Source organism: Quercus robur, chromosome 10, assembly GCF_932294415.1.
Source record: "Quercus robur chromosome 10, dhQueRobu3.1, whole genome shotgun sequence".
Classification (NCBI taxonomy): domain Eukaryota; kingdom Viridiplantae; phylum Streptophyta; class Magnoliopsida; order Fagales; family Fagaceae; genus Quercus; species Quercus robur.
Genome location: NC_065543.1, coordinates 11,240,542 through 11,265,986, shown reverse-complemented (window position 1 = coordinate 11,265,986; position 25,445 = coordinate 11,240,542). Strand labels below are relative to the sequence as shown.

The 25,445-nt window shown below is 33.9% G+C and overlaps 2 protein-coding genes and 1 long non-coding RNA gene across 4 annotated transcripts; all 3 read right to left on the bottom strand.

The window, feature by feature from the left end:
- Window positions 1–1,169: 1,169 nt before the first annotated feature.
- LOC126703833 (uncharacterized) lies at window positions 1,170–1,778 on the bottom strand. Its single transcript, XM_050402902.1, has one exon. The coding sequence runs from the start codon at window positions 1,776–1,778 to the stop codon at window positions 1,170–1,172; it is 609 nt and encodes a 202-aa protein (XP_050258859.1).
- A 3,567-nt stretch (window positions 1,779–5,345) lies between these two features.
- On the bottom strand, window positions 5,346–12,673 carry LOC126702613 (protein FAR1-RELATED SEQUENCE 5-like). Of its 2 annotated transcripts, none has more exons than XM_050401366.1 (6): window positions 12,586–12,673; window positions 11,264–12,026; window positions 10,991–11,147; window positions 9,791–10,188; window positions 7,379–7,596; window positions 5,346–5,657 (listed from the first exon to the last, which is right to left on the bottom strand). In XM_050401366.1, exons 2-5 carry the CDS (start codon window positions 11,534–11,536, stop codon window positions 7,393–7,395), a joined length of 1,032 nt encoding a protein of 343 aa, XP_050257323.1. In that variant the 5' UTR covers window positions 11,537–12,026; window positions 12,586–12,673; the 3' UTR covers window positions 5,346–5,657; window positions 7,379–7,392. The 2 variants fall into 2 exon arrangements, with proteins under 2 accessions (XP_050257323.1, XP_050257324.1); XM_050401367.1 differs by having other exon boundaries at window positions 11,264–11,668; window positions 12,586–12,637.
- Window positions 12,674–18,113: 5,440 nt separating this feature from the next.
- On the bottom strand, window positions 18,114–19,923 carry LOC126702877 (uncharacterized). The gene is made up of 2 exons (XR_007647869.1): window positions 19,674–19,923; window positions 18,114–18,486 (listed from the first exon to the last, which is right to left on the bottom strand). It is a non-coding gene; the product is annotated as an uncharacterized LOC126702877 (long non-coding RNA).
- Between the last annotated feature and the right edge of the window lie 5,522 nt (window positions 19,924–25,445).

Here is a 25,445-nt window from a genome sequence, read left to right as displayed (position 1 = left end):
AAGATATTTGTTTTTTCTCTATTTATCTTTTGACCAGACCCTCTCTCATACACCTCCAATATCTTATTACATTCAGCCTCCGTAGCTCTACAAAACAGCACACTATCATCTACGAAGAATAAATGAGAGACTTTAGGACCATTCCTACAGATAGCCACCACTTGAATATGCCCATCCACTTTAGCCTGATGAATCAAGCTTTGCAATCCCATGGCACACAATAGGAACAGGTATGGAGACAAGGGGTCCCCTTGGCGAAGCCCCCTTGTGGGTTTAATGTTGCCCATCGGCTGCCCATTGAGGAGAACTGCATAAGAAACAAATTGCACACAAGCCACAATAATTTTGATCAACCTTTCCTCAATACCCAGGTGGCACATTATCCTTTCCAAAAAAACCCATTCCACCCTGTCATAAGCTTTACTCATATTCAATTTAAGTGCCATATACCCCAATTTCCCTTGAGTCTTCATTTTTAGAAAGTGAAGGATTTCGAAAGCCACTAGAATATTGTCAGTAATTATCCTCCCTGATAAGAATGCACTTTGAGAATCTGGAATCATTTTAGCCAGCAACTTTTTCAACTAGTTAGCCACCACTTTAGCAATTAATTTATAAACAACATTGCATAGACTTATGGGTCTAAATTCCGAAACTTTCTTAGGGTTTTTAACTTTGGGAATCAAAGAGATAAATGTGGAATTAAGGGATTCTGGGACAATACCTGAATTCAAGGCTTGGAGGACAACTGCAGTTACATCCTCACCAACAATATGCCAAAAGGATTTGTAGAAAATGGGTGACATACCATTAGGGCCAGGGGTAGTATTTGGATCCATTTGGTTGAGAGCTTGCTTCACCTCAAAAGCTTGAAACTCACCCCTCACACATGGATCCAAATCAACATCCACAGTGCACAGAATTCCATTTAAAATGCTATCAAATCCATACGGGTTTGAGGTGGAAAAGATATTCTTAAAATACCTCTCTACCACTCTACCCATTTCGGTTTCATCCTCAACCCACACCCCATTGTCATCTTCCAAACCCAGAATCAAATTCCTCTTATTTTGTTGATTAACTCTACAATGAAAGTAAGCAATATTACGATCACCTTCTTTAAGCCAAGAATTTTGAGCCCTTTGCTTCCACATGCATTCTTCCCTCGATTAAAGGCTACCAATTTCCTTTCTAAGCAACTGAATACAGCCTGGGTTAGTTCTGTAACAATCCCCTTCTTCAGCTTCCTTCAATTCGGCCATCTTCCTCTTTAAAGCAGACCGAACATGACCAAATGTGGTTCGATTCCAAACTTTGAGGTTTTCTTGGCAAGCCATTATTTTTCTTGTGAAGCCCCATACTGAAACAGATTGCTGCCTAGAGTCCCAGGAATCCCGAATTACACCCTCACAAGAATTATCTTTCAACCACATAGCTTCAAAGCAGAAAGGCCTACCTTTTTTATAGAAACTTTTAAACTCAGAATCCGAACAAAGCAGTAGTGGTTTATGATCAGAGTGAAAAGCATCCAAGTGATGTATCCGAGATGAAGGGAACCTCAAAATCCACTCAACTGAAGCCACCCCTCTATCCAACCGAATCCATACATTCTGTCCACCCGCCCTTCTATTACACCAAGTAAATGGGAACCCATTGAAGCCCAAATCCCTCAATCTACAGTAGTCGAGAGCATCCCTAAACCCCTGCATTTGTCTTTTCAATCTAAGTAACCATCCCTGTTTCTCCTCAACAAACAAAATCTCATTAAAATCCCCCATGCAAACCCAAGGCAAATTGAACCAATGGCTTAGTTGTCTCAGTAGTGACTAGGAGCTTTCCCGGTTGGCGGTATCAGGGTCTTCGTAGAAACCTGTGAACCGCCAAGCGTCATTCGCTCCAAGATCAATGATAGCATCAATATGGTGGGCTGAGAAAGTTTGAACATCCACATTCATGTCTGTTGGCCAATACAAAGCCAACCCTCCCCCTGTATTGTGACGAGGGACCACAAACAAATTACTAAACTGAATCTTACGGCCAATACGATCTAAAACCACTTTTTCCACCTTAGTTTCCATCAAAAACACCAACTTGGGATCTTTGTTGCGTACCAATGCAACCAGCTCATCTTCTGTCTGTGGGTTCCCAAGCCCACAACAGTTCCAGCTAAGGCAACTCATAATGCTTGGTGGCCCTGGGACCCAGCTACCACCTCACAATTTTCTTTATTCAAATAGTTGCTGCCACTCAAACATTGTTTTTTACTAGCACTCCTATCAATATCATCGAGCATAGGTCTCCTATCCACAATCATTGGTGAAGGTGACACCACACACTGACCCACCTCCCTAGCAAGTTTCTTCCATTTTCTCGTGGAACCTACTGAAGTGATAAAAATATTGAAGGATAAGGGTAAAACTTAAATACATTTCTTTTCTATTTTTGATAAAAATAAAAGAATAAAAGAATAAATTTCTTTAATGCAATCATATTGAATTTAATTATCCTTAGAAAAAATTATTTTTGCTTTATTGATTAATATAATTAATTAAACTGGGAAATCTAATGTAATATACCTAAAGATCTATACCTAGGATTTATGTCAATGGGAGAGGGCCAAACTTATTAAAAAATTACATGCGGCAAGTCTCACTACAAGCTTTGATTCAATCTTTATTTGGATGACATGCGGCAAATCTTCATCCAAAAAAAGAAATAAATAAGATCTCCCGGTGATGACATGCGGCAAATCTGATTTATTTCTTTATTTGGATTTCAATCTTTATCTAAAAGGTGCATGTCATCTAAAAAATCATCTAAACTCTAAAAATTAAAAAAAATAGTCGCGAACTTGCGCGTTGTGGGTAATAATTATTTTTATGGTGGTTTTATTAATTTTTTTTTTACAATTTAAACTAATCTAATAATAAGTAATGTATTTCGTAATTATATTTTTATTTGTTATAGGAACAATCATAAATGTAATATAAAAATAGTCCAAAACATCAAAAAAAACGTAAACTAAAAAAATTAATAAAACTTAACAATGATTAATTGAACCAATATTATGATAAAATTTTGTTTTTGATAATCTATTAAGGTTATTTTCTTTGTAGAAATTATAATTTCGGCCGCCCAAAACATATTATCAAATAAAAAATTATTAGCAAAATCTAAGAATTAAATTTCTATACATGCATTGTTATAAAATAATAATAATAAAAATAAAATTGCAAAAGTTAAAATTTGTCACCTATCCGATTATTTTCGTTTGGCTAACCTTTACTTTTCTTTAAATAAATGGCATTATAGAGTACTTTTAATACAACTATTAAGAGTACTTTGTCCACCACAAAGGATTAGAAAATAAACAAAAATTAGTAAAGTCTCATAGTTTAACATTTAAATTGAGCACTATAAAAAATCATGCTATGTAATAGAATAAATATCAAATTATCCAAATCATGCTATGTAATAGAATAATATTATATTTTTATATGCTATATTTAATTCTTTAGAACGCAATAAAATAACATTTAACAATTAAAGAAAAAAAAAAAAAAAAAAAAAAAAAAACAACAACAACAACAACAACAATTTAAAAAACAAAACTAAATCACAATTTTAAAAAACAAAACTAAATCGCATTAACCCAAAATAGAGTTTTAAAGAATATAAAAAATTATCAACCTAAAGTAGAGAGGTAAGAAAAATAAAAAAATCCACCCAAAATTTTATAGAGAGAGAGAGAGGGAAACTTTTTTTTTTTTTTTTTTTTGTGAGAGAAAACTATATATAGAATAGAAGAGATAGTGACAAATTTATAGTAAGAGGGTGTGAATAAGAAGAGACAAAAATAAAGAAAGATGAAAGGAAAGAGGAAGAATGATATTAATGTAGAGGATAGTGGGTAGATGAAAAAGTAAGGGAGGGAGAAAGATTGAAGAAGTAGTGGGGAGATGAAATGGTAAGGGAGAGAGAAAAGTTGGAGAAGTGTAAATATTTAAAAAATAAATGTTAAAAACAATTATAAGAAAATTGGAAAAAAAAAAAAAAAAAACACTAAAGCTTGAAAGGCTTCAACGTTTTGGTTTTTTGTTTTTTGTTTTTCTTCCTTTAAGCTGAAAAGGCTCATACAAAACCCTAAAGCTAAACTGAAAAGGCTTTGGGTTGTGTTTGATAGTGGAACTAAATAAATAAGAGGTGTGTCTTTGTGTTAGAACCCCTTTCCCTCTCTCTTGTGTGTGTGTGTGTGTTTGTTTCTCAAAAAAAAAGAATAGGTAATTGTTCCATATTGCTTAAGAGAGTGTGTTGTGTGTAGTATAACTTGCCCCACACTCCCATAAAAGTTACTATGACTTTTGAGTGGAGTTGTGGTGTGTCTTTGTGTTAGAACCATTTTCCCTCTCTCTAGTGTGTGTGTGTGTGTTTGTTTCTCAAAAAGAAAAAAAAAAAGAAAAAAAAAAGAGGTGGGCTGGATTAATTATACAGATTTATTATAGGGTGATAGTAAAAGTAAATAAATAAGTAGTGGGCTGGATTTATTATAAGGTGATAGTGGAAGTAAATAAATAAGTAGTGGGCTGCATTTATAAGGCTGAAAATTGTAAAAACCATTTTAAAATTGTAGGACAAATTGTATTTTAAAAAAGAGAAGAAAAAAAAAAAAGAATAACGTAGTAGCTGATGTGACGCAATGTGAGAGCAGCAGCATTAAACGCTACGCTTCATTTTTTAGTAATATATAGATATAGATAAAAGAAAAAGAAAGAGTAATGTCAATCTTTGTAACAATCTAACTCTTCTTTTCCTAGCATGGGAGAAGGTGACCCACAACCAGTCTCACTGCAACCTTTGATTCAATTCAAGAAATTAGAGTTTGGTTTATTTCTAGTACTTTTTTAATTAGAGTTTTCTTTTGTTTTAATGAGAAATTATCACATCACTCACTAACTGAATAAAAGGTAGAGATTAAAACTCATTACTATTTGCTATTGTATATTTAAAATAAAAGGATACCCCCAGTTAAAAAAGTACTAGAGGTAAACTAAACTCAAGAAATTAACAATTAATCCCAAATTAAAGTTCAGATAATTGGATTACCTTTGTATGTTGATCATCATTATTGATTGGTATCAGGGTCCTAAATGAAAAGCCAAAAATTTGATAGAAAAAGTCAATGAGCCTCTCCCTCAGTCCCTCTTATCACCATGTTGAATTCTGAGATGACTGATAATGCAATCCACCACTAAACAAAGCACTAGTGAACCAAACAGAGAATAACTTTAACCATAAAAGCAGCAAAGTCAAAAGAGATATATTCTTTTCCAACCACGACTACCATATTCTGTCAAGGTCTTTCACTTCTATCACCAAACATTTATATATGTATATTATTGTAATGATCAATTCCACTTTTACATGTTAACAAGATTGATGAAATTTGCCGCTGTATAGGTCTCTTTACAAATACGCCTATGCATTAACTACGAAGGCTTACAATTAGCTACCTTTTCCTACTTGAAAATAAACAATCTAGAAACACCACTGTGAGCTCTTATGTCAACAAAAATTCTGCCACTATCTCTATAGGAGCCCTGTAGATGCTTGCTTAGTACATAGATACAATTAGCTATGCAGCTCTATGTTGGTGACTCCTGCACATCCATATGACAAGAGTTAGAAATTTGATCAGATAGAGAAATGAAGACGCATGATGACTGACTCAAGGTTACTTTCATGACACTAAGGTCAAGATGGTCTACTCATCCCAGTCCTAAAAAGGAACAGATAAGTTGTATGGCACACAGAAGACCAATTGCCAAGTTTTTTCAGTGAAAGTAGGAAAAAATAACCAACAGAGCAAAGGAGAAAAAAGGGAAAGAAATAACAAAGTGAAGTAAATTAGTAAACTAATAAGCCTAATCCCTTTCCATTACCTAAAATAAATGAAGACAATTTATTCCCAAGTCTTTGAGAGAAGTCAACTAAACATTTAGGAAAAAAAATACATCTTAACTGCAAATATCACATAAGCTAGAACATTTTTTAGGGAAAATTACACTTTACCCCCCTTAAATTATAGCCCTTTTACACTTACCCCCTTAAATTATGAGAATGCACACTTTACCCTCCTAAACTATTACTTGCAGAACACTTTACATACCATCCCATGGGTAATAGTTTAGAAAAGTAAGTGTACATTCTTATAGTTTATAGGGTAAGTGTAAAATAGCTCACAGTTTAGGGGGGTATAGTATGCATTCTCATAGTTTAGGGGATAATTGTAAAAAGGGGTATAGTTTAGGGGGGTAAAATGTAAACTACTTCATTTTCTAATTACATGCCAGGTGATATATAATGGTAATATTTCATGGACAATGTATGGCTCAGACCAAGCCCCTTCTAAAATGCAGAAGAAAAAAAATCCCTCTATTTCCCTTTAAATTTAGCAATTTATTTGGTCAAATTCCATCATATGAAAGGAACCATGATAGGAAAAAGCAGCAATCATTGTGAACGAAGGTGATTGAATGATGTAGTGACATTTCAAATGTCTAGAACTGATCCAAAGCCATCACTTTTGGTGATGAATCCTATTTTTCAATGCTCCATTACAATCTTTTATTTTGTAATTTATATACCATGTAAAAAACAGTAGTCATTCAATTTCCCAGGGATATTCACATGCACCCAGTTTTGTATTCAATCAGGCCTTAATCCAAATTAGATTGGAGTTGATGTTATGGATTCTCATCAACCAAACAGCCATTCTTTTCATCATTTTATCCTATCCAAAATCATACTCTTTCACCTCCCTACTTAACATATCATTCTTCATTACTTCTGCCCATGTTATTTCATGCATCTCTCTACCACTTTTTAACTCCATCAACTTGAATTAAAATTTTGCTCTTCTACTAATTTATTAGTTTGGTCTGCAATGTACATGCTCAAACCATCTTAAACAGCTCTTCCTTTCCTCATTAGAAGTCATCCCTACCTTTATAGAAATGATTCCTTGACTTATCCTTCCTACTGTTTCACACATCCATCTGGATTTTCTCAAGCTACGCTCATTTTATGAAACTTCTTAATAGTTCAACATTTTCAACTACAGCGCATAATGGACGAAATTTCACCTGTGTTAGTGCTTTGTGTCCTATATTTTCTACACATCCTGTCCCAAGACTGGGGGAAAGAAGGGAGTAGCGGTAGGTTGATGACCAACACAAAATCTAGTAACTCTTTATAAATGGATTCTTTACCAATACATACACCCATTTTTATAATTTGGGAAAAAAAATTAGCTTGATGCAAACCAAACTGAGGCCACATAAGTGAAAATACAACTAACAATCTGAGAGATGGTACTCACACTATATGCTGAAGTTATTTACGGTCAGAAACTTCTTTCCTTTTAGCTTCAAACTCCCTTAAATTGTCAAAAACTAATTCTACTTTTGTTCTTAGGTGCTCATTATGGTCTTCAACATCTTTCATTAGTTTAAGTAGCTGTTCTCGATATGCTGAACTTAATCGCTTCTTAACTCGCAGTTCTGCAGTTAATTCCTGAATCTTCCTGTCCTTCTCATCCTAGAAAATAGAAAACAATAATAAAAACATATTAGTGAGATGAAAATGTACAAGGAAAAAAAAGTACAGTACATATCATATTAACCATGCAAGTAGAAGATAATCTCCAAAATTAAATGAAAAATCACATCAAAGTCATTGGTTTTTTTTTTTTTGGATAAATACATCAGTCATTGGTTTTAAGCAAGGTTGATCATAGATACTTGAAATCTTTTGGGAAAAATAAATGCAAAGATAAGACGAAAGCAATGAGCTGGGTCTTTTGTGGAAGGGCCATGTATCTCTTCAGAGTTTCAGTTGTGCATGTTTTCATTGATGTCAGCATGTATAATATTAAAAAAAAAAGGTGAAACTTACCTATTTCATGACAGATATGGCTGAAAATTATTAATGAATATAATTAAGAACATAACAGTTTTCATTGACATCAGCATGTATCAGAAAAAAGGTCGCCATAGAAGATAAAGATGACCAAATGCACCCAAATTGGACAGAAAATACATTCCTACATGATGAAAAGAATGTAAATGTAACAGATCCATAAGTGGTCAGGATAAATATAGGTTAAATTAAATTAAATTTTGCATATCCCATTGCTGCATATAAAAGTATATCTTTCTAAAAAAAAATAACATAAAAATTCAATTGCAAACACTTCAAATCAACCTCACATAGATGGTGCATTTGCCTTTTTTGAGTTGCTGAAAAGAAGGGGAGGAAGAAGAGAAAGGGAGAGGGGGAAGGGTGGGGAAGAGAGAGGGGGGGGGGGGGGTGGTTGGTTGGAATAACCAAAAATGACAATTCTTGATACCCATAAGGAAACCCTATTGAAGAACCATTGGACTATGAGATTTGCTTTACGGCAGTTACCATAGACATTCAAGGCTGCATGTTTCCTACATTCAATTTTTGACCGATAACACACATAATAAAAGATGTTGTCAATCATAAAAGTCATACCTAGTGCACAAAGCTCCCATTTTTTGTAGGGTTTGGGAGAGGTGGCTGGTAGGCTGCCTTAGACCAACACCCCCCCACTGCCCCCCCTCCCCCCTCTTTCGTTTTTTGCAGAAGTTGATTCTTACACTCAAACCCGTGATGTGTCACTTTCGGTGGAAGGCACTTGTCATCGCACCAAGGTTTGACCTCTATTGCAAGTCATGATACAACTATGGGTTTCTCAAAATTTCGTAGGACACTTGGTGTTTACCAAGAAGGAGAAACTATTATATTCCCTTATGCAAAACAGTGGCAACAGCAGGCAACATCTTTTTGAGTCATATAACCTTAAAGGGCACTAGAAATCAAAGAAATAACTGTGGAATAATAGTTCTCCTGAATAAAACTAAGGATTGCAACTTCTTTCATTTTAAGAAATTAGTCTCTAACAAAAACAGTACAAAACCCCAGTTAAGATCCCAAATTCTCTCTCATATACTATTGTTCCTATGATAAAAACATAATTCCCTGCTAGTCAATGATTTTTAATTATTATTCTTTAAGTTTTAGCCTTAGGGGAGGAGGAGGGGAAGGGAATATTGAACCAATAACCTCCGCTTCATAAGTCATAATCACTAGCTAATTGTGCCACAAGTCTACAACTTGCGATTTGTTTGTGGGTTAAAGATAAAGCCATAACATTTTCAAGAATGAAATTAATGATGAGCTTCCATGTCATGCTACAGATCAAAATTTATAACTTCGAATAACCTTTAAAACGACTAACTTATCAAAAAAAAAAAAAAGCATTAAAAGGACTAAATAATCATATGCTAAATACAATTTTGGAATTACCCAAGAAAAATTACAGGAGCAGGTTATTTATTTATAATTATTATAATTTAAGTTTGTTTTGGCCTCAGGGGAGGAGGAGGGGAAGGGGAGATTGAACCAATAACCTCCACTTCATAAGTCATAATCCCTAGCCAACTGTGTTACAAGTCTACAACTTGGGATTCACTTGCAGGTTAAAAGATAGAGCCATAACATTTTCAAGAATGAAATTAATTTCCATGTCATGTACGGATCACAATCAGATTTATAAGTTCAAATAAGCTTTACAAGGACTAAATAATCTTATGCTAAATACAATTTCAGAATTATCCAAGAAAAATTAGAGGAGCAATTTTTTCTGCCAAGTGATCCAATACAAAGGGTAAACAGGTGCAATTATTTTAAAGCAAGACAAGCTTACAATTATTCGATGACTCTTTTGCAATTGAACCACCAATGGATGATTGTGATCCCTCACAAATTTCCTAACCACCCATCTCCCTGACTTCTCTCTCTTCAACAGAATCATTGCTGTGCAAACCTCTCGCTGCCCATCTTGCTTTCGGTTAACAGAACCCCCTCTACATCCAAGTCCACGGGAGATGATTGACCTATCACGCTCAGACTTCCGGGATGATAATACACGTGTTAAAAATCCTTCTTGTTTGGCATACTTATTATAGAATGCTCTGGCAGCTTCTTCTGATTCAAAATCCATACCCACATATGGTTCTTGATTTGTGTCAACATCACATGTACTTTGTTCCCCTGCAGCAGAAGTTTCTAATCTCCCATTTCCATCATCCACTTCCATATCCACTGTTGCACCACAAAGCAGGTTAACACCATAAATTACGGCACCCGCCAACCACGCCCTCAACCCTAACTAACTTTCCTACTTATGCAAAGAACCTATGACATACAAATATACAATAACTTGAGAAAATGATGAACCAGATCAAATGATGGAACTCATAAATCTCAATTAATCTAGCAATAAGTTTCTAGAAATTGATCCAAAGAAAAAATTAATACACAGAGACATATAGTCAATGCAGATATTGAATGTTTGTTAAGTCCAAAGTAGCATACATAGCTCAAGTGAGAAGAGGAAAAAGGTAATGAAATTAGACATCCTTTGCATTTTTGTTATGTAGTTCTACAATGGAAGTTCAACTGATCTTTGTCTAGAAAATGTAAAAACTTACAATTAAGTTGAGTTTTATGTTTTATGTAGTTCTTTTCACCCTTTCTAGTTTGGATTTTCGGTCTGGCATGTTATGATCTTTTCAAATGCCATGATAAACTACAAGCATATTATAGCATGTCAATTTTATGCTCTCACTTGAATGAAAAAATAATAATTCCCTTCACTTTTTTTTTTTACAAAATGTTTTTCACAATAAACTTCCAACCTTTTTTGATGAATAAGAAAAAAATTATTTAACAAGATCCTCAGCACACAAGAAATGTAGTGTAAGAGAGCAACAAAATCAAGAAAAAGAACAGCTATCAATGAATGCAAGGAAAGTAAATAAGGAATGGGTTGGTAACACAGCAATCCACTAATACAAAGCCCTTAAACAGAACAAATTCAACTACGTCAAAGGCCTCTCAACACCTTCAAATGCTTTACAGTTACACTTCTTCCAAATCAACCACATCAGGCAAAAAGGTACTGCACACCACGCATCACCAAAACCCCTTCTAGTGAACCATCCCTTCCAGCAGGCCAACACATCAATGATCCTTGAGGCATAACCCATTGAAACTATACCCTGTAGAGATAGAAAACAAGGGACCACAGCTCACTAACATAATCACAGTGGATAAACAAATGATAGACAGTCTCCCAAACCTTCTTATGCATATAACACCACTCAATCACACAAACCATATGATGGCAAAGATCATCAATCGTGAGGACCCTACCCATAACAGCAGTCCAAGTAAAAAAGGTAGTCTTGAGTGGAATTTTGACGCTCCATATACTCTTCCAGGGAAAAGTCTGGAAACCTCCATTGGTAAGAACTCTATAAAAAGACTTAACCTCAAATAAACTACTTTTAGTAGGCCGTTTATACAACTTATCTTCCACATTCCTCTTCATTCTTATTGAGTAGAGAAGTACCATAAAAGTGAGCATCCCTTCCAATTCCCAAATCATATAAGAATCTCATAAAAGTAACATCCCTAACCACGGAACTATCACTCCAACTCAAATAGTCCGCATTAGTAATCCCCTTATCCTTTGCAATGCTAAACAGAGTTGGGAAACACATCCTTCAGAACCCCATCCCTACACCACAATCAAGCCAAAAATGAGCATTGGCCGAAAAAGACACAAACCTAGCAAAATAATTCCAACCTGAACAAACATAAACAGACTCCATATCATCCTCGGACCACCTTTGAACACCCATCCCCCCAATCAATACTGCACTTACATGCCACTACTTTCCTCCAAAAAGCACCCCTCTATGTAACAAATCACCATATCCATTTACCACATAAAGCTTAGTTAAACGACAACAATTGCCACACTAAACTCTTTGTTGGATTGGAGTAAAAACTATCCTCCAATAGTCCAATTCACAGGTAAGCCTACACCCTTTGCCTTTAGACAAATAAATTCTCCTCCAAACCTATTTTCACATCTGAAAATGGAACCAAACACACCCATTAAGGTCATGCTTTTCATTTCACTTTTGTTCACTGTCCCTTCATTTTCTTAACAATCAAATAGACCACTGACAAACTTCCAAATAAATTAGAAAAATTACTATAAAAATATTCAAGTAAGACCCAAAAATTTCAAAAAAAAAAAAAAAAAAAATATATATATATATATATATACAAAAAAAAAGCCTCATTAGATCCATATTCATAATTTGACAAAACCCATTTGTTTTCTACTAACAAATTTCATTTTTCTGCCATTGTTGAATTTAGTACTTCAAAGATACTACCCAAAAAAAAGTGAGAAAAACCTTATTCATCATTTTGGCTAAGTACCCAAATCAGAATTACAAACCGCAGAGAAAAACAGCCTATGAAGTGAGTTGTGATCAACGGCTAACATTAAATCTCAGAATTCTAAATCACTTAAATAAAAAAATAAATAAATAAATAAACAGGAAGGAACAGTTTTGTAAATAATAGAATTTTAAGAGAGTAAAAGATGTGTTTTAAAAGTAGTGGAGAAATTAGACTTACTGGAAATTTTGAGGTTTTTGCTTTGCTTTGTATATGTTTGGGTGTGAATGTGATTTGGCTTCAAAGAGGATCCACTTTTGCTTTCCAGTTAAAAAGACTGTAAAATAAATAAGGACTGCAACGCAGTTCCTCATGAATGCCACGTGGCCTTTTTTTTTTTTTTTTTTTTTCCTCTCAACACCACTTCAACAGTAAATTTTGGTTATAAAATTCATCTAAAAAAAAAGGTTATAAAATTGTCGTTTTTGGCAGTAGCTTATTTTCAATAACGTATTTGTATGGTGTTTAATAAAAGATATAATTTTTGGTAATATTAAATGTCTATTTAGAAATCTTCTTAAAAAAAAAAAAAAAGTGTCTATTTAAAAATAACTTATTAATTTTTTTTTTAAAATTTTTTATTGCAAGTAAGATAGATAAAAGCTTAAAACTAAATAAAATAAGTTGATTAATTTTTTTTACAAAAAGTAGGTTGAGAAAAAAAGTGTCATGGGATCCTAATAAGTAATTTGAGAGAAATAATAATGTGAGATCAACATTCAGTTAATTGTATTGACTTTTTGATAAAAAAACATGATAGTGAAACCCATAAACAAAACCAGATGAAAAACAAGCTACCAAAAAAATAGCTCCTTTTCATAGGACCCACTGTGAAAAAAAAGGAAAAAAATAAATGCTGACATATTATCTAATCTCAAATGCACACTAAAATATATGACTAAAGGCTAGTTTATTTTTAAAAAAAACTAAAAGTTAGATTATTTGCCAATTGCGACCAAAAAAAATCTTTTAGCAAATAAGTAAAAGTTAAACGCCCTAAAAAAATAATCAATTTTTTAGTTTCTAATAAATTTAACATGATCACTATCAATTTCTATAAAATATAAAGTGATTGATTTTATCCCCTAACAAAAAAAATTGTTTAAATTGATGGATTTTGGTTCATATAAAATGATGATGTGATTAAATCAAATAGAAGCTCTTACAATAATGCGATCAACCTTGCAAGTATCCTGGATGGCTTTAGGGGCTTCATGCTTATTACAACAACAATGACTTTTAAGCATAACGGCAAGCTTGGCAATAATGTGGGCTACAGAATTTAGCTTTTTCCTTACGCTCAACTAAACTTAAAACTAGAGAAAATAAGTCCAAGTTCAAATGAATTATAAATAATAGTGCTAATGGACTAGTCAATTGACTCTCTCATTCCATTCATACCATCAACATAGACTTTAGCATCACCTTCTAGGACAACCTACGCTAATTATCCGCAACAGCAACTTGTAAGACCCATAGAAAGGCCAATTCCTTTGCTAATAATCTAATAAGTGACATTGTAATGCATAAAGAGATTCTAATGTTCAATAACTTTATGCACCATCTTGAACTTTGGATAGAGAGCTAGGCGACACAACGCACAACTCTCTCTTTTCTAGACATGTCTTACGTGGCTAATCATGCCTTAAGTTAAAAACCATGCTATAGCATTCTAATAGGTAATAGTTGGAGAATAAAAATATCCTCAAAAGGGAAAGTGGCATAGAACTCCTTGGGGGTAATCATGGTGGCTTTAGAATTTATTTGGACACTAGATACAGTAATATTTTCATTTATTAGTAAAATTTTGAGGTTTTTCTTAATTTTTGTAAGGTCGAATTTAATCAACCATGTGTTGGCTTTATTCCGTAACAAATTTGCTTATAATACGGCACTTAGAAACCCTGTATTTAGGTGGGAATCATGTAAGGGTAGTGTGTGAGAGAGTGTGAAGAAATGCTCAAGACTGTGCAGTGAAGCAGGGACTTGCGGCTGGATCTCGCGGGTGACTCGTGGCTGTAAGCCGCCAGATGCAGCACACGTGCCAAGCATGCCAGAAGTTGAATAGTCATGCTAGCTGGAGCACTACAGGACAAAAATCCAGACTGGCCATTTAGTTAGCTCGCGGCTTGAACTCGTGACTCAGTTAAGTCGCGAGGTCAAGTCGCCAGCCAACCCTGTTTTGGAAAAACTGACTCTTCGTATTCCATTCTCACACCAGTATAAATACTCCTCATTCCCACAAAATATGTATGGCTATTCAGAAAGAAAAACCCTAAGAGAGGTTTCTTCAAAACACCCACCCAATTAGAGAGAGCTACTCATTCTTAGAGAGAAATCTTTGTAGTCTCTTCTCATTCCCTCTCTCATTGTCATACCTATTGAGATGAGATTTCTATCCAAACACTATCCACACCCATTCAGAGTGTTGAGTGTTTTTGGAGCTTTGGGAAGCATTGGAAGATGTCAAGGATAACGGATGTTATGGATTATAGCGGAATCCGGTAAGTTAGAAAAGAAAAAGGTTCGGCGTAACCTCGTTGGAGCAAGAAGTTTGGAGGGTTTAGGTACATCGGGTAGATTAGGCTTGGAGGGTCTATTGTTGTTCATGTATCCCAACTACATTTTCTAGTGGATTATTGACCGCTTGGAGGGCGGCGGAGAGGTTTTACGCCGAGGGCTTCGGTTTCCTCTTCGATAACACATTGCGTGTTGTCTTTATGTTTGCATCTTCCTTCCCTTTTATCTTTGCCTTTTATTATCTGGTGTGGGTTGTGATTCTAATTTGGCTTAGATTGTTTTTCCAATTCTGTTTTATAGCTTTTGTTTATTTTTCGCACACTAGTTGTTTGACATAAATCTTGAATTGGTTAATTTGCAAATTGGGGGTCTAAACGTTCAAGGGTGTTTTTACACTATTTGAACTTTCATTTTTATTGTTGTTAGAAAGCAACAACTACAATATCACACAATTTTCAATGATTGTGAGAATAAAGAAAGCAGCAATGCTACAAACATATCAAATTTCATTAAATTAAATATTTATGCGATGCATTATTATTAATTTTTATATAAGTTTACTATTGCCATTATTTTTATGGCTATCATTTACAGCTTACCACTCTAATAGTTGTAAAACTTTTGTGTATATAGACATAATCACATAGACGAGAAAGTATATGATGTTTTAGGAACTCCAAATCAGCATACAATTGGTGTTTCTAAGTCCAATAAGAAATTGACACCCGGACTAAAAAGACACATTAGTAAACTGAGCCATTTAAACTAAAATGACTAAATTATCCCTGGAAAAATTTCAAACACCCGCCAAACAAAAACAAAAACCAAATACTTTTCCTCTTTTCAAAATCAAATCTCATTCTCTCTCTCTCTCTCCCCCCAGTCCTCATGCCACCATAGTCCCTTCTCTCTCTCAAACCCCAACCCCGACAGCCACTACCCAGCTACAGCATCTCCAGCGCCACAACACTACCGAACATTGCAAGTTCCGACAAGACTAGCCTTTGTCTCATCAGAAAACCTCAAAATCTTCTTTTTCTAATAAAACCATCCTACGTCGGAAGCTTTCTTGCTCCTTCCAACACCTAATAGTCATAAGAAGTTTTTTTTTTTTTTCCTCTCTCTCTCTCTCTCTCTTTCTCTCTCTCTTTTCTATATTTTCACATCTTTTTTGTTCCTAAAATTGCAGATTTGAAAAAAAATAAAAATAAAACAAAAGAAACTCCAAATGAATGTTTGTGTAGAAAGGAAATTTGTACCTGTTTGATAAAATGTCTCAATAAAGATGGATGCACTCCTTTGTTCTTAAACTATCATCAATCAATGGAATAGACAATATACAGTAATGGGTTAATCTTTTTTTCTTTTTTCTTTTTTAAAAAATGTTCTTTTGAATCAGATTAAAGCTCAGGTTTTTTTTCCACTTTTTTGTTGTTGTTGTTGTTGTTGTTGTTGTTGTTTCATATGTAGTTTTTGGGGAGAACATAAATCAATAGTTTTTGGTGGTAATGAAATATGATAATTACTTGAGCAATTTTTTTTTGTTTTTTGTTTATGCCAAGGTGCAAAGGTTGCTTATAGTATGGGAGACAATGATTGGATTCTACGTTGTGATGGTGTTGCCTTCTAAAATGGTTAGATTTACACGATGATTAAGTTTGATGATATAGTGGTCTTGAAGAAGTTCATTTGAAGTGTATGAATTCATTATAATATTTGGACTATAATATTCAGATAAAAGCTCTTGAAGTGGGCTCTAGTGTTCTTCTTAACATCTATGCTAGATTTACATAATGTTAGTTTTTGGGGCAATGTTGTTTCTCTTTAATTGTTCTAATTGCATTGTTGATAAGCACAAGTTGTTTGCATATGTTAGTTGTAGTATACCATTAAATTGATCTTTGATGATTTGGAGTGAATAATGAATTGCTTTTGTTAAAGACAGTAAAGAAATGGACCAAACTAATGGGGTTTCTTTCAAATACTTGATTGTTATTACTTATTAGTTGATGGTTATGATTTTCTGAAGCTTATTATCCTTATTTACTCTTGGTGGTAATTTATCAAAAGCCTATGAGAAAGCTTTTTTTTTTTTTTTTTACTAAAGCTAATATTTAATATAGAACAGAGACAACAACAACATTGAGGAAGATGATTTAAATTTTGAGATTCACCATGGGGGAAGGTTCAGGAATCTTAATGGGTTAATTCATGTTCAGGAATCTTAATGAGGCAAGGTTAGCTTTGTGCTCTAAGTTATTTTTATTTTTTAGGGGGATAAATATTTTGATGCTTATGTATATATTGTTTTGTGTGTTATAATGTAGGCTACATTATAATAGTTGCTACTGCAAGTGCTGGAGATTCAAATTCAAAGTATGTAGGCCAAGAAAAAGAACAAACCTTGGACAATTTGAGAACGTATAACTAGGCATTAACAATAATCTATTTTATGTAATCCACATACATTTGGTGGTGATAATTTTGGAGCTTTAGGTGATATAGATTATGTACCCACAAGTAATTCTGTAATTTTTTTTTGTCCTTAATATAATTCTGCAACTTTAGGTGATAATTCTCATCTGTTTATCCTGAATAAAGCTGCATTTTTACAGATTGCATATTTCAGTGATATACTTGACTCTGTTGCTACATCAATAACATGAGAAACTCTTATGGGAATACCTATTCTGTCAAACTTGAAAATATGTCATTGCAAAATGAAATACTTAGGGTCTGTTTGGATTGAGCTTATTGTTGTTGAAACTGAAAACTAAAAACTGAAAACACTGTAGCAAAATAATTTTTAAATGTGTGAATAGTGTCGTGGGACCCATGAACAGCACATGAATAGTGCGTGAACAGTGCACGAATAGTGTTTTTTGTCCCCTGCACAGTGATTTTACTGTTCACTGCAGAGCAAAAAAAAAAAAAAAAAAAAAAAAAGGCATGAAAACGCAAGGCTGAAACGCAACTTTCAGCCCTGCCCAAACGCTTACTTATTCTGTCAAAGCTTGAGTAAGATTTTTTTTTTTCCTAGACATGGTTCTGTAATTTAGATTATATACAGTGTGTCGCTGTTGTTTGCTTTTAGATTATATAAAATGCAATAGTGTTGTTTTCCTACCTTAATTAGTGGTGTCAGACCATTGGTGTTGTCTGTCTTTGGTACCCAATGATTATCAAAGTTAGCATAAAGCTAAATTTTCATTGAACTTCATAAACTCAACAAAAGGTAACATTAATCTACAATTGTCTAGTAAAACAAAAGCTAACATAAAGATACATTTTATGATACATCACTATTATTGGCATCAATATTCAAAAGTTACATCAAGGTAACAGCATATAGGCTGCTTTTGTTTTGCTAGCATACACCAAAACAAACTACAAAAAATAGCCATGACCCTATTGATATCTACTTCAACTTCTTCACAACTACTTTGTATTTTTCCATCATTGATTGGTACTTCAAAGCTTCAATTTATTCCATTGCTTCATATTTGACATCTTCATCGCTTTAATGAAAAATCTTACATAGTTGATGACCTTTGTAATAATCTAACAAGAAACAAAACATTAATCATTAGTATAGCCAACAACAATACTGGATTTTTTTCTTTTTTTTGGATAGGTAAATAAACTTCACTGCAATTATGATTAAAAAGTACAAAGAAAAAGACAAAGCAGGCAATGTGCTAAGAACCATAAAAATAGCAAACTAATATTTAAGAAAGTATAACTATTTAGCAAATCTTGTAAGGAATTAAAAGTAAAAAAATTTGAGGTATGGTCAGGTCACTCTTTGTACTTACTGCCTCAGTTCAGATTGCCATACGCACATGTATGTTGAAATGAAGAATAAAATAATAGTTGGGTAAGAAGATGTAGTTATAGATTTAGAATTTAATTTAGTGATTTGTAAATCATGTAGAAAAATTAATTTGTGGGAATCAGTGAGGGGTGTGAAGCAAGAGACCTAAGAAAAAATTTAGGAAGAAAAATTACTTGAGAACACACAAAACCCTTTCTCCACATGATCTAGAATTGAGGGAGAGGCCAAATTCAATGTTTTCAATTTGGGGTAATTTTAGTCTTAGGGTTTTTTGGGACAAGTATGCAGCACAACTTCAAAGTACCTTCATTAGTAAACACAACTAAAGGCTAAAGCAATACAAAGTATGGGATTGGGGTTAACAACCTTTACACACAAAATTAACTTGTTCAAGACCAAAATTGCAACCACTGTATCAGCAAATAATTAATTTTTTTTAGAAAAATACATTCAACTATCCCCAAATTGACAGGTGCAAGATTTTCTCAAACAAAGAAAGAAGTTTTATGTTTCTACATATGAAACTATAACAAAAAAAAAGTGGAAAAAAAACCCAAACTTTAATTTGATTCAAAAGAACATTTAAAAAAGAAAAAAAGAAAAGAAAAGAAAAAAAGATTAACCCATTATTGTATATTGTATATTCTATTGATTGATAATAGTTTAAGAAAAAATGAGTGCCTCCATCTTCATTGAGACATTTTATCAAACAGGTACAAATTTCCTTTCTACACAAACATTTATTTGGAGTTTCTTTTGTTTGTTTGTTTTGTTTTGTTTTGTTTTTGTTTTTGTTTTTTTTTTTTTTTTTTTTTTTTTTTTTTTTTTTTTTTTTAAATCTATAATTTTGGGAACAAAAAAGCATACAAAAAAGATGGGAAAATACAGAAAAGAAAAAGAGAGAGAAAAAAACCTTCTTGTGACTGTTGGGTGTTGGAAGGAGCAAGAAAGCTTTCGATGTAGGATGGTTTTGCTAGAAAAAGAAGATTTTGAGGTTTTTTGATGAGACAAAGGCTGGTTTCATCGAAATTTGCAATGTTCGATAGTGTTGTGCCACTAGAGACGCTGCAGCTGGGCAGTGGTTGTCAGAGTTAGGGTTTGAGAGAGAGCAAGTGCTATGGTGGCGTGAGGACTGGGGAGGGAGAGAATGAGATTTGATTTTGAAAAGAGTAAAAGTATTTGGTTTTTGTTTTTGCAGAGAGTAAAATGGCTGGTGTTTGAAATTTTTTCAAGGATAATTTAGTCATTTTATTTAAATGGCTTAATGAACTGATGTGTCTTTTTTTTTATGCCAGGTGTCAATTTCTTATTGGGCTTAGAAATACCAGCTGTGTGCTGATTTGGAATTCTTGAAACATCATATACTTTCTCCACATAGACATATTGTACTATTGTTGTACAATAACTTTAAATTGGGGGAGCAACACAACAAAAAGTAGACAACACAATTATAAGTGGAATCAACTTTTTCGTGCTTATTTGGAAGTGATGATCTTGATTGTTCTAATAATTGAGAAATGGAAAGAAGAAATAGGGAGCCAATCATGATTCATGACACGTGGACTCTCAGTCCCTTTTTTCTCCAATTTTGGTCGTACCTGTTCTTCTCCATGTGACTTTCAAATCCTTATAATTGAAAAAGAAGCATATAAGGAGAGAGAGGCAAAGAAAAGACATGAATGGACCAATATTTTCATGTAAAACAACCACTTCATGGAAAAGAGGGGAGTGATATTATGGATTCGATATATTTTGTTATATAAATCTATAAATCTTACTAATGGAATGACACAATCACAAAAAAAGAAGAAAGAAATACTTAGCAAAAAAAATCACAAAAAAAGTAATACTAAAAATATTACAAAATTTTCTATGTGTCACCGATCACAAAAAAGTAAATCAAACATTTATTTATTATGTTGTCACTCCGTTTGTTTCAATGTAAAATATTTACAAAGATAAAATATTTTACATGCAAAGTTTTACTAAAAATATTTTCATTTTATAGTGTTTGGTTTGCATTCTTGAAAATACAATATATATATATATATATATATATATATATCTCAGCAAAATGAAAGAATTTTACAATCCCATAACCACCACATGATTTGGCAAAAACCAACTCACTGCCACTCCACCAACCACCCAAACCACTATCAGATCCATACAAGCTCTTCCTTTATCAATTCCCAACTCACCCATTCACTTTCAGGTACACTCAATAAATTGATTGTTAGGCACTATGATTTTACACCCCACATAGAGCACTACAAAGTAATTGACGATACCAATAATTCATTCAAACAATTTCAACAATTTGACCTCCCACTAAGGAGTTGTGCTATCCATCAATCTAAGTTAATTGGTTGTGCCAATGGCTTATTATGCCTTTTAGAAAAAGACCGCTTTGTATTGTGAAACCCCACTCTATCTGAAAATCTTTTACCCATCTTGAGCGATTTTTTTTTTTCCAATTAACCTTAAATCTCTAAGAATTTGGTTAGTTGTCACATTTCAAAACTATTTGGGAAACTAGCATCTCGAGTGTTTAAAACTCGAGATCAATGGTAGAACTCGAGCTATTAATCCTCAAGTTCGGAATTTTTCATATAGTTACATGAACAAATTTGCCACGGGAAACCACTTTTACTATGTAGAGGTCGAGTTTATTATACTCGATTATAAACTCGAGTTACAAAAACTCAATTTTTGAATGATCAAAATCACTCAAACGTGCTTTCAAAAATCTCACTGGTCACTTTCACACTTTCAAACACGGTTTCAAAAAACTCACTTAAACACCCAAATCACTCACTCTCACACTCTCCTCCTTTAGACATCGAAACCCTCACTTTACTGGAGATGATCCCCTTATCGGCGGCCACTCATTTAGACACCCAAACCTTCACTCTACCGGAGATGCTCCTCTCATCGGTGGCCAAAAAACCTTCAGTCAAAATCCCGTTAATTTTACCCTTTTGTCAAAATCCCTTTTGTCCCTACCCTTTTGTCAAAATCCCTCCTTGTTTGTCTCCTTTCAACATCCCACCAAAGAAAGTTCAGATTTTTTCCATAAAGCACCCAAGTTTCAATTTTTAAGGTATGTTTTTTCATTTCTATGTTCATTTATAGTTGGACCCATTTTCTTTGTTCTTCTAATGGATTTTATTTGGTTTGTACCCATTTTTTTTTCATTAATTGTAACCTTGGAACCTCTACTTAAAATCTCCATAAGAACATTGTGGGACATGTTGAATTTTTGATGAACAATATTACATAGGAATTTTTTCATAAAGTTTGGTAGTGATTCCAGAATAACTAGGTGATGAAGCTTAGTACCTTTCTAGTACCATCAATGCCACCATCACCACTGCAATTGCTGTCACCACCATTTACTCTACTACACTGCACCTACCACCTTTACCACAGCACCATTTTAGCTGCTATTAGTGCTGCCTTTGCAGCTGGCAGTACATCCAAAAAAGCTAACATGATGCCCACCTTTTCTAAACCTTTTTCTACATTATCATTGCTGTTGCCACTAATGGCATAACGACAAAATGAGTAACAATTTCTTTCACTACTGGCCCTTTCACTACCAACTATTGCAATTGCCACCATCACTCTATCCATCTTTACATTGTCTGGCCTTCTAAGGGTCTGCACAACCATCACCATGATAGCCCTACTGATGAAACACCACCAATCATTATGGGAATGAATTTTTCAAATAAACTGACACATGACAACTTATCTACATTTTATTCTTATGACCAAAGAAATAAATTAAACTTTGTCAATTAGCCAGCCGACTGAATTTTAAATTGTTAAATGTGAGAGCCACTTCTGTTATGTAATGTTTTGTGTTATTGAAATATAATATATAACAATACTAAAGCCATCACATAATGAGTTATGATATCTGATCAAGACTATATGTTCTTTTTTAAGTGGTAGTGAAAACTGCAGACTGATTGGATAGATAGCATGCTTCCTCCCTCCATGAAAATATGATATATTTTGAAATTCTTTTAGCCCTCTATTATAGTTCCAAGCATAAATGTTACGATGTGTTTATATGATCTCACACTAGCACTCTTTGCAGTATGGATCCTCGGATCGGTGAGGAACCAGAGATCATGCGCCTTGGTCCTATAGATGCTTAGTGTTGATGCAACAACCAGATCATCGATCGACCAATATTTGGAATGACGAGGTGAAATATCTAGTTCTAACAATTACTTTAATTTTTATGTTCTCCTTGACTTTTAGTAAGTTATTTCAAAATTGTATATCTAGTTCTAACAATCGCTTGAATTTTTATCGATTTTGCAGGACCCGAGGCCACTTGATTGTCGTGGTTGCTCTAAGGAGATAGCAAAAATATTGATGTTGGACAATCGGGTGGTTGGTATTATCAAGTTGGTGGGTTTAGAAGGATTGTATAGGGCCCCATCCAAAGAGATAGATCATGATCTAATATCGGCCTTAGTTGAGCGATGGCGGCTGGAGACCCATACGTTCTATCTTCCACATGGTGAGATGTCAATCACCTTACAAGATGTGGAGGTTATTATGTGGAGGTTATATTCACAATATCATGGTATCTTAACTAATTTATGTTAAGTATCTACCAAATAAATAGTCAAAGTCTTTAACCCACACCCAACAACAAATAATACCCAACCGCATTGACAATAAAATCCAAACATTTACCTAAGATGTAAATTTGTTGAGAGGGAGGAGTAGTAACAGAGAGAGGCAATGTGGTATGAGAAGTGTGGGTGTTATGGGTGAGTGAGGCAGTGAGGAGTGTGAGGAGTGTTAGAGGGAGTGAGGACTGTTATGGGTGAGTGTACAATGAGACAATGAGGACTGAGGACTCGTTGTAGGTAGTGTGAGGTCTATGTGTTTTATATTTATGCTGACGTAAAATTGAGTCTTAAAGACTCGATTTTGCTTTTTAAAACTCAAGTTTATAAGATTCGAGATCCATGTGGCATTAAACTTCCACATTAGCAAGTGGAACTCAAGTCTTTGAGCGTCGATATTTAGATGGAAATCGAGCTTTTAAAACTCAAGATGCTAGTTTGCAGTATTGTTTCTTATGCATGTCAACTTATTATATTCTTTACCTCACTAATGCTAGCCTGCAAATTACCTCCATCCTGAGCCTTCCATTAAGGCCACCCAACAACTCAGCCATCAATGGACCCACAAACCATACCAGTCACCCAAAAACCCAGCCACCCATCGCAACTCAAAAACCCATCCACCCACCAAAACCATAAACCAGCCAAAAAGCCCAAATCAATAAACCCATGCAGTGGTAAAAAAATTCAGATTTGAGAACCAGTGGGTGAGTTGACAAAGGTGGAGGTAGATTTGGAATGATGGAGGATAAAAGAATTGGTGGAGCTAGAGCCAGTGTATGGCCGGACCAAAAAAAGAATCGGTGGATTTGAGTGGTTAAACCAAGAATTGGTGGGTGGAGGTGTAGAGCCGACGATGGTAGAGGGGGAGTAGGCGATGAGAGTTGCCAAAGACAAGTGGCGCTGGCGAACTAGAGAGTAACTTGGTGGCTTTGGTTTGTAGAGAGGGAGAACTTGAGAATGAGAAGGGAGAAAGCGTGAAAGGGACTGACGTATTAGGGAGAGAGAGTATCAAGGTGAGAGCTTGAGAACAAATGAAAAATATTTTATCAAAATTTTGAGTGTAAAATATTTTACATAAATTTGCCTAGCTGATTTGGTTGACTGAAAATATTTTACTGCAAAACAACACGGTAAAATTGGAAAATATTTTTCTAAAAATATTTTATGTCAAAACAAACGGAGCGTGTCACCAATTATATTTTGTCATATCAGTTTGTAAAATTTTTTGTGATAAAATTTGCAATATCTTTAATGTTTTTCAAAAATAATTCCAATATTTATTTTTAGTTTTTTTTAAAAAAAAAAATCATTTATTAGGTTGCTGAAATCTAACATTTACATATATTGTTAAATTGTAAACATTTTCTAATAAAATTTGTAGTAACCTTTATACTTTTCTATACTAGTCAATTGGGTTTGAATTTTAAAACTTCTAAAAAAAAGCATGAGGAAAAGTTTGGTAGATTCAATGGTCAATGCCCACCAAACTTTATATATATTTATAATCTTTTACCACATTTTTGTTCTTGCAAAACGATTATTTTTTAACAACCCACTTTATCCATCTTGAACTGTTCTAATTATACCTACACAATAATTTTCAAATAACTTGTTAATTTTGGATTGAGACTTCAAATCACATGCCTAATTTTTTTTGAATCACTACTCAGATCTGTTGATGAAATTGATATGGAGAAAAGAGGTGTTTGATTGTATGAGATTGGGAATACTGAAAATTGTTTGAGTTAAAGCCGTATAAAAAAAAAAAAAAAATTCATATAGCATTTTCTTGAAGAGCAGGTGACTATTTTTAATTTTTCAAGTTTTTGCACAAATGCAGGTTAGAGAAAAATATTTCAAGGCTCAGAAGAGCTAGCATTAATCATAATGTGACTACAAGAATGGAATAATTTTGCAGCTCAATTTCTATTCTTCATTGATGAAGAATTCAATGGACTAGTCCTAAAAGTAGTTTACTTTTGAGCAGTGCTTGAACCCCAAAAAAGGAATAAAATTTCTCACTCAGA

Coding starts and splice junctions, on each gene's coding strand:
- LOC126703833 (XM_050402902.1), bottom strand. CDS start 1,778: ATGGGGGATTTTAATGAGATTTTGTTTGTTGAGGAGAAACAGGGATGG.
- LOC126702613 (XM_050401366.1), bottom strand. CDS start 11,536: ATGATTTGGGAATTGGAAGGGATGCTCACTTTTATGGTACTTCTCTAC. Junction 11,148..11,263: donor ATGATCTTTGCCATCATATG/GTTTGTGTGATT, acceptor CTATCTCTACAG/GGTATAGTTTCAATGGGTTA. Junction 7,597..9,790: donor AAAAGAGTCATCGAATAATT/GTAAGCTTGTCT, acceptor TCTATTTTCTAG/GATGAGAAGGACAGGAAGAT.